This window comes from Pteronotus mesoamericanus, unplaced genomic scaffold (assembly GCF_021234165.1).
Source record: "Pteronotus mesoamericanus isolate MK-2021 breed Mesoamerican mustached bat unplaced genomic scaffold, CSHL_Meso_final contig_52, whole genome shotgun sequence".
Lineage (NCBI taxonomy): Eukaryota > Metazoa > Chordata > Mammalia > Chiroptera > Mormoopidae > Pteronotus > Pteronotus mesoamericanus.
The window spans coordinates 13,561,690-13,571,431 of record NW_026555189.1 but is presented as its reverse complement, the minus strand read 5'-3'; the positions used below and the strand labels follow the sequence as shown (position 1 = coordinate 13,571,431).

General features: G+C 34.6%; 1 protein-coding gene across 1 annotated transcript in view; it reads right to left on the bottom strand.

The window, feature by feature from the left end:
• Positions 1 to 264: 264 nt before the first annotated feature.
• Positions 265 to 9,742, bottom strand: part of TERB1 (telomere repeat binding bouquet formation protein 1) — a 31,732-nt gene continuing 22,254 nt past the window's right edge. Inside the window, exons 14-17 of the mRNA XM_054579080.1 lie at positions 9,635 to 9,730; positions 4,321 to 4,470; positions 3,952 to 4,017; positions 265 to 452 (exon numbers count right to left, since the gene is read on the bottom strand). Of these exons, the coding sequence (XP_054435055.1) occupies positions 265 to 452; positions 3,952 to 4,017; positions 4,321 to 4,470; positions 9,635 to 9,730 (500 nt within the window). The remainder of the gene's footprint in view (positions 453 to 3,951; positions 4,018 to 4,320; positions 4,471 to 9,634; positions 9,731 to 9,742) is intronic.

Here is a 9,742-nt window from a genome sequence, read left to right as displayed (position 1 = left end):
ACAAAAGCATATTCCTAAACAAATGTTTGACCTTATGAAGGAATTTGTCTTACTAATCCACACCTTGAAAATGTATGTTTTATAAACTATTTTAATAATTTGATGAGCTACAGCTCATCATATCACAAGAAATGATTAATGAAAACAGTATCCCTATGTCCACATTCTTTGTATCATGAGAGTTTAGAAGAATATTTTAAATTTTTTATCTTCAAGCACTGTATTTCAAGAGTTCACATTAAAAACTGACAAGTCTTCTTCCAATTAAGGAGACACACACTTGAGGTGTTTGGTCAGCTTGTGGTATTTCTGAGCAAGATCAACAGACTTCCGTCCTTGTTGAAAGGGGAAAGACCACAAAATTAAATTCCAATGATTTCCCATTTTCTTAACTCCACTGAAAAGATACCTTATTTCTTCTTCAGTAAAGTTTTTACGAATTTTTCTTTTTTCTGTAATTAATGAGAATTGTAGAATATATTAGTGCCTGCTGGGAAGAAAAAAAGTCTTGAGACCCAAGTAAGTGCTTAACTTATTCTAAAGATAAGAACTATATAGTGAGAAAACTTTATGCCTGGGCTACTCATCATATAGAAATCCATTTCAATTTTTAAAAACTGAGTGCCTTCTGTTAAGTTAGGTGTTATCAATGTGACTTCTTCAATAATTGTAACTTTATCAGTTTGTAATAACACTTCCAACGTCTTTCAATCAAGAAAATCAAGAGTTTACAAATATTTGATTGTTAATTCTTTTAACATTCTTGTGAGGACAGTTAACAAACAGCTTACCTATCTTACAGATAGTCTTCCCAAAGAGCTCCATAACTTCATAGAATAGAAAAGAATATCAACACTTGTTATTTTAATTATTAGTCTTCATTAATACTTCTAAAGAATATGGCTCTATTTTTTAAATTCACTTTAAAAAATAAGTTTACTACCTATATGGATGCTCAGCTTGTTAAAACAAAAAAGCTGCAAAAAGGGGAAGTTTTTTAACTATCTGATTTTTTAAATTTATTTTTTAGAGAAAGAGAGGGTAAGAAGGGAAGGAGAGATGGAGGGAAACATCAATTGGCTGCCTTTTGCCACAAGGAGGAGCCAAACCTGCAACCCAGTTATGTACCCTGACTTGGAATCGAACTTTTCACTTTACAGGACAACACCCAACCAACTGAGGCACACTGGTCAGGGCTAACTATCTGATTTTTAGGGATAGTTTCTACAACAGAAAGAATGGACCATTGGTATCTGTAAACACAAGTATCTTCTGATGATGATTACTAGGAAATGGTTCTTTAAAGCTTTTTCATTAATTGCTAATCCACGTTATCATTGTAGGTAGATGCTAATGAGGAGGATTTTTTTGTTTATTCACTTAAAGCTGCTGTTTACTTTAGTAGGACCTGGAAAACCCTTAGAAAATCTTGACCTTGCATGTTAAGACTGTTAGCTATTTGTCTACCTCTCCTAGGATGTAAGCCACAGTTCAGATCTTTTAAAACAGAAGAGAAAATCTTACCAGCAGAAGACTGATAAAGAAATGAAAATAATGTCTGATTATGCCTTAATGGTCTTAGAATGCAAGTTCCATGAAGATGGAAGTTTTGTGTTTTGCTCACCATTGTATCCCCAGGGCCTAGAACGGTGTCCAACACATAGTAGGTAATCAATAAATAGTTGTTGGAAGAAAAAAGTTATTATTGGTAAAAACTGGTTTAAAGCTTATCAATGAAATTACTCCTTACTTTTGAGTCTACTAGAAAACTGTGGTTATCTAAGAAATAGATGATTTCAGTTTCACTTGCTAAATGACTTGAACTCATTGTGATCAGTATTAAATGGGTTATTACAACATTCAGGTTATGAGGGTACAGAGCTGTACATGTAAAGCCAATTCCCACTTTTCCATTGGAGCTGCCATCTCATTGACTCCTGCACTTAACATCTGTGCCTAGTTCCTCAAAGATAACTGCATCCGAGTAGTAGGCAGCCTAGAAGGAAGGAGTAGCTCTCTACACAATGCTCTGTGGCTTCTTCATTGCTCCTCTTGATAGTGATAGGGCATTAGGAAAGAGCAGGGAAAATAGGCAAGAAGCCTCAGTTCTAGCAACTCTTATTGTTCAAACCCCCTTAGGATACCAATCCATCTCAAAAAAAGAGTTTATCCCTGAGGCTCTTTAAATGCTTAGATGCTGCAATGATCCCTTCTCAAAGTCTGAAATTTGAGTGTAACCTATAACATAGTGAATTGTGATGACTGTATTTAATACAGAAGAGAAATTTATTAAGGGTAAGGAGAATGGCAATATATCAAATTTTCCTAGGTTGCTTTTGAAAGAGATACGAGAACAATCTAATCACTACCTCCTCAAGATGCCTTTCCACATTCTAAAAAGAGCAGGCCAAATTATTAACTATTTGGTTTTAGCTAAAGCAATTCTACCCCACAAAAAAAAATGTATGTATTTATGAGCTGAATGTCACAAAACATTATTTAGGATCTCTCTGTATAATCAATGTACAGCCATAATTATGTACATTTCATGAGGCTTTGCAAATGATCTTACTATGTAAAATTACTATAAAATATTTTGTTTTTATACATTGCCTTTCAAGATATGCTGCTGAAAAAAATCTCTATTAATCTGATGCCAACTCCTTGTCAAAAACAATATTTCCAAGTGTAACATGTTTCTATGGAAAAATACCCATTTCCTTTTTTTAATTTTTATTTTTATTGATTTTAGAGAGAGAGGAAGGGAGAGAGAGAGAGAAACATCCATTTGTTGTTCCACCCACTTGTGCATTCATTGGTTGGTTCCTCTTCGTGCCCTAACAGAGGATCAAACCTGCAACCGTGGTGGATGGAACGATGCTCCAAACAATTGCGTTACTCAACCAGGGAGAAAATATCCATTTTCTAACAGTTTATACAGAAATATTATGTTAAAAAGTGGGCTATCCTATAGTGATACTGTACTTAATTTTAATTTACATGAAGAACTTTTAACCTAGAAAGAAATCCAGACATAAAAAGTAAATTTGAAATTTCTTTCAAGGTTTTAGCAGTGAAAATGGACAAATGAAAGTATGTGGCAAAATGTTTCCTGGATGTAACAAATTGGGAATGTCTTTACAATAAATAACAGAATGGCTCTACAGATGTTACTAATTTCCAGCTTACTTTGACAAGTCAGGCACTCAACTGCTTATTCATACTCTGTAGATAACTAATGCCATATGAATAGAAAAAAATGGTAAATGTTCTTTAAGTCTCTGTGATAAACCTGAAATATTAACTCTGAAGTTAAATAAAAGTTCCTATAAATTAATTATTTGAGAAGTATTTTGATTTTTAAGCAGGGCTTTAAGGTTTATACTATTTGTCTATTCAATTTTGGTTGTTTGAAGTGCTATAGCTATGAAACAAAACTTGCAAAATCTCTCTGAGGCACTTGTGCACAGGAGAATAATTTTGTTCTTAAAATAGAAACATGATCTCAAGGACAGAACAGAGGCTTCTAAAGAAGGACAGACTTGTATTTGTACCTAAGCTCTGCCATTTGCCAATTCAATGTGGCTTAAAATGGGAATAAATAATACCTACCTTACAATGTTGTTATAAGAATTAAAACTAATAATAGCTATAAAACACCTAACACCTAGTAGATGCCTAATAAATATTAGTTCCCTCCTGCTCCTTCCCCAGCTGGCAATTAATGGGTGAGCAAGCAACCTGAGGAAGGGAAGAGGGACCTCCCTTTTCCTAGGAAGTATGCCTCTCATCAGAGATAAGGGTTACCACTTAAGGGCCATTAACAATGAAACAAAACAATCATTCAGCTGTCCTCTTCTTTCTGAAATTGTGGCTTATTTAAAATTAAATATATTTACTTATTCTCTTCTTTCTGAAATTTTGGCTTATTTAAAAATTAAATATATTCACTTATTCCTCCAGAGGTAGTAGGTTCATTACTGAGTTGCTTTCTTCTACGTGGGGTCAGCAGAATTTCTGAAAAATATGGAAAACATTTAGCATACTTAGCATGACAATCTGAGTAACAGCACATCAATTCCATTAGTATGATATTTCCCTTATTTTCCCCTTCTAATAGGAATACTTAGGTGGACTGGGGACAATTTTTAAACCTCCAGAGACTAAATCTTCTCCCTGGATACATCTTAAATCACTGGTTGCTCAGAGACAGATTTTCTTTTCAACATTAGTTTATCCTCTAGCTTTTTATATATGTTCTAGGTTATAGTTCAGAAGGTATAGTCATAATTATAGTTTCAATGCTGCTGAATTAATTACTTTTGTTACAGATAAGTGATTTCCTTAGTTCACTTTTATATCTGTCTTCAGCTTCCACAATGACTTTGTGACGATCACATTGGTATGGGCAAGAGTGCAAGAGCTTGCTAAAATTTCGGCTATTCAGGGATTTTCCTACTGCTATGCAACCTAAAAGAAAAGAAATTAAAGTGATGTATAGATGTTACAAAATATCTAATAACAAATCTATGAAAGCAAATATCTTTATGATGGTAACTGAATTGAAATCAGGAACTTAATTATAAATAAATCAAGCCGCTCAAAGTCTTGTGAGAGATAGAAAGACAATAAATACAATATAGTGAAATAAGTGTTATGATAAAAGTGTGAACAGAGTTATGGTGATATAGAAAAGGAGTATCTACTTTGCCTGGTTCTAAGCAAGAGTCACTGTCACTGAAAGATAGCCAAAAGAGGCAACTCTTATGTCTAGTCATGTTTTTTAATGTCTTATTATAGAAAATTTCAAACACACAGGAGTAAAGAAAAAAGTACAATGAACCTCTATGTATCAATCACCCAGCTTCAATCATTATTAATTCGTAGTCAGTCATATTTTATCTACACTTCATGTGTCTGCCCTGCCCCCCATATACACACTAAATTATGAAGCCTGAAATTTGCATTAAGGTATTAGTTCGTCTAGCCTTGGCTGGTGTGGCTCATTTGGTTGGAGCGTTGTCCTATAAAATGAAAGGCTGTGAGTTTGATTCCAGGTCAGGGCACATGCCTGTGTTGCAGGTTTGGTCTCTGGTTACCAGGTTAGGGCATGTACAAGCGGTCCCTGGCTGGGTGTGTATGAGAGAAAACTGATGCATGTTTCTCCCTCTCTCTTGCCGTCCCTTCCCCACTCTCTAAAATCAACGTCTATATCCTTGAATGAGGATTAAATAAATAAATAAATATAAAATGAAAGTACTTAGAAGCCTCCTGTTTAAAAAAAAGTATTAGTTTGCCTTTAAACACTTCATATTGCAACTCTAACAGGTATAGACTTTTTTTTAAAACACACAAAACTATTATCACACCTAAGAGAAGTATGCTTAATATAATCTAATATCTAGTGTCCAAATTTCCCCATCATTTCAAAACTTTTTTTTTCAATTGGTTTCTTTGAATCATGATCCAAACAAGGTCCACCATCACATTCAGTTGATATGCATTTTGCATTTCTTTTAATCTGTCAAGTCTCCTTTCTTTATCCTTATCATTTATTTGTTGTAGACACTGGGTCATTTGTACTATGGAGTTTCCCAAAAGTTGGGCTTTGCTGATTATATCCTAGTTGTATCCTTTAAAATGTTCCTGTGTACCCAATAAACTAGTAATTTGGTCTAGATGATAGATCAGATTCATATTCAATTGCTTTTAGAATTCCTCACAGGTAGTATTGTATACTCCTTACTGCGTCATATTAAGAGGCACATTCTGACTATCTTTTTTTAATGTTAAGATTGATCAGTAGGTTTCAGTAATGTTAGTTACATCCATAGATTATAAAGTTCTCCATCTGACTGTCACCTAATGGTATTAGTGGCCTATTTCCAAGGGATTAGGAGGATGTATCCAGGCAAAGTTAACTGGGATGAGGAAATTTCTAGTACACTGAACATGAGCAAAAGCACAATGCATTCAGAGCATCGTATGTACTTTGGTGGGGCTGTAGTATGAGGTATGAGAGGAATGTGGGAGAAAAGTTGAGGCTGGTGAGGGTTGAAAGGACAAGGTCAAGAAGGGTTTTAAAAGCCATGCTGAGGATTTTTAACTATCTTAAAGTCAATGGGGAGGAACTGAAAGATATTAAGAAGGGAAATGACATGATTTCATCTGTCTTATAGAAATCTCCACTGAAGGTAAGGGGATCAGTTGAGGAGTTACTTCAACAGACCAGAAGATAAGTGAGAGGACTCTAAAACCAGGCATTTGCAATGAAAACATAGAGATTTCTGAGGTAAAATTGGTGAAAAATGAGCTGTTGGAGTAGGGAGAAGTTTAGAGTATCTCAAATAATTTGAGAGTAGATTGAATGACAGTTTATAATAAGCATGACATATTTCTAGCAGACTTGAAGAGAACAAACTACTAGCTCAAACTACTAGCACAGTTTCAACATCAGATTGCACTACATTCCTTTTGATGATACCATGTCTTTGTGGAGGTGGGTTTTAACAAGTAAAATTTAACAAGTGGAAGCAGGACAAAATTCCAGAAAATTTTAAAAGCCAGGCAGGCTTTTTGATTCATTGAGTTTCAGAGAAGCACCATGGGTTCTTTAGCATGGTGACATGATAAAAAGCACATACTAGGAAGAGAGGTTAACAGCAATATGTACAGCGCAGTTGGGGTTGTTGAGACCTGAGACTGAAGACTCCTAGAAAGTCGCTGGAGTGATTTAGGCATGAAGCAAAAAAAAAGCCTATGTGGGAAAGAAAAAAAGGACCAAATTTGAAGGACAAGAAGTAGGGTTAAGGAGAAAAAAATATTCATAGGTGATTAAAGGTTTGAAATCTAGGAGGCCAGAAAATAGTAGCAATAATAGAAATGGAGTGGATGGTGAAAGGGTAACTTAAGAGGGAGAAAGATATTGTCTTTTGAATATATTAAGCTTGAAATAATAAAAAGATATTGACATGAGTATGTCCTAGGTACAGATGGAAATGGAGGAATAAGGATATAATCCAAGGTAGAAGCCAAGTGTAGAGATACACATTTGAAAATCATCAGTAAAATGATAGTTCATGCCACAAAAGTAAATGTTGCAACATTTAGTTGACTATGTGCTGTAGACTATTATCTTGAGGGAAATACTGGCAGAAAGAAAGTTGGCAGAAAGAGAAAGATGAAGCAATAAAGCTGATTAAATAAGAGTTGTTTTAGACAATAAACTTCTTGAGGGAGGAGTGAGTTCTATTCATCTTTGATTCTAGTGCCTACCGTAGAAGAATAAGCCTCCCTAAGTGTTTGTGAAATGAATGAATGAATGAATGAATGATCACTGAAGGAAGAAAGGAACTAGGAAAGAAGCACCACAAACAAACTACGGGATGAAAGGAAGTAAACAGTTATAGAGTGTCCACTCTGTCAACTGCAACACTTTTAACCATAGTTTCCCAAACTTTCTCACTTCATGGCACCCTTAAGATCTTAGTGATTTACCCTGGCTGGTGTGGCTCAGTGAACTGAGCACCAGCCTGCAGACCAAAGTCAGGGTACGTGCCTAGGTGGCGGGCCTGTGAGAGACAACCACACATTGACGTTTCTCTCCCTCTCTTTCTCCTTCCCTTCCCCTCTGTCTAAAAATACATAAATAAAATCTTTTAAAAAAAAAATCTTGGTGATTGTTTTACAGCACCTTTAGGCCAAAAGAAATGCCAACCACCCTGTTAGGTCCCGAACAATTTAAGTTGTTATGTTCTAACAACTTAGTAGCCATTTGAAAAAATAAGATACCTAAATTGAAAGAAAAAATACTTGTATTTCATTCTGATTAATTACAATTACTTCCTAATGGGATGTGTGCACCTATTGGGTATAACCTAACTTCTCAAACCCTAGAATCACACTAGACACTGCCACCTTCATTTCCTGTTTCACATTGATTTTCATATGGTGCTTGATTTTTATCACAACCACCATTGAAAACCCAGTTCCACAAAGACATGATATCATCAAAAAGAATGTAGTGCAATCTAATGTTGAAACTGTGAACTACTTTGAGCTAGTAGTTCATGTAGTGGCCAAAAGATATTGACTATTTTGTGGTTCACTTGTAAAATTTAAAATATTGTGTAGTGCCCTTGAGAGTTCACTGCCCACCCCAAGAAGCTCGGGTGAACAGTTTGAGAACTGTAGTATTAAACTATTGACAGAAGAGGATTTCAAGGGATGGAATTCAACAATGCAGAGATACTAGAGGATAAGAACTTTGTAAAAAGTCATTGGTTTGAGGGTGGGGCAGATGATGCTTCAGGGAACCTTTAACATAATTTAGTAGAAGGGCAGTTAAAGAAGCCAGCTTGCAGGGAGTTAAAAAGGGAATTAATACATTGAAAGATAAGGGAGCAAGAGCAGGAATCTGGTAATAAACAGTGAAAAAAGAGTAGATGAATACTTGAAGCAATAGCAAATCACACTATTGGATTTTAAGAAGAAATTAACATAGTTTAAGGTGAGACCAAAGGAATTAATGGGTAGAAAGGGAATGAAGAGAAAGATTTTACAAGTACTAAAATGGGAAGGAAAAAAGAGATGGGATTCAGATTATAGCTAGATGTCAGTTTTAGAGTAATAAAATTAAACTCTATATCCAAGACTGAAGAATAGTAATACATATATTTTTATTAATCCTCACCCAAGGATATATACATATTTATTTTGAGAGAGAGAGAGAGAGAGAAACAGCGATCGGTTGCTTCTCATAAGCCCCTCCCCATTCCCCACCCTCACCTGCAATCTAACCTGCAATTTATGTATATGCCTTCACATGGGATCAAACCTGCAACCTTTTGGTGTACAGGATGATGCTCCAATTACTGGAGCTACTCAGCCAAGGCAAGAATAGTATTTTGAGCCTAATGTGCAATAGTCTCAATTTTCTCCATAGAGCACACAGTACAAGAGTAAGTACAAGAGAAAATACTGGGATATGAAGAAGGAGAAGGGATGGAATAAGCACTATGGAGCGTTTACAAAATGCCCTGCAGAAATAACCATGTCTGGTGCCAGGTGGGTACTTGAAATATCAGGGAATCACTTTGTATATGATTCTCTAACCATTACACTCTACATCTGAAACTAACACAAAATAATAATGAATGTGAACTGTAATAAAAAAATTAAAATTAAAAAAACACACCCAGCAGAAAAAATAAAGGAGCATAGAACACTAGAAATATTTATATATTTATTATAAATGCAAATTAGATATTTTTAATACTTAATGCCTATAATATGTAGAGCATAATCCAAAATACATACCTATTTATTGGCTCTCTAAAAGATATTTTTAAAAAGTTTACCTTGGTACAGTTAAACTTACAGAGATGTTGTGACAAAAAGAGAAAAATAAAATAATTTTAAAAGATTTATCTATGTTGATTCATAAAAATAAGTACTGGGAACACAGGATGATACAAATAGAAGGCAATATTTTGAATGTTTTATGATGCTCCAAATGGTTGTTTTTCCAAAAGAAATCAAGTTTAAATCACACAGGCAAAACTATTACAAATTCTACTTAATTAATATCAGGTAAAGCTTTAATTTTGAAATAAATGTAATTAAAAAATATTACCTGAGCACCTATACTTGGATATTTTGGAACAATTGTCAGCTGACAGAGAATTGATTACTTCTTTATTTATTATATCTGAACATAACATAAATGGATCTGGAAAAAATG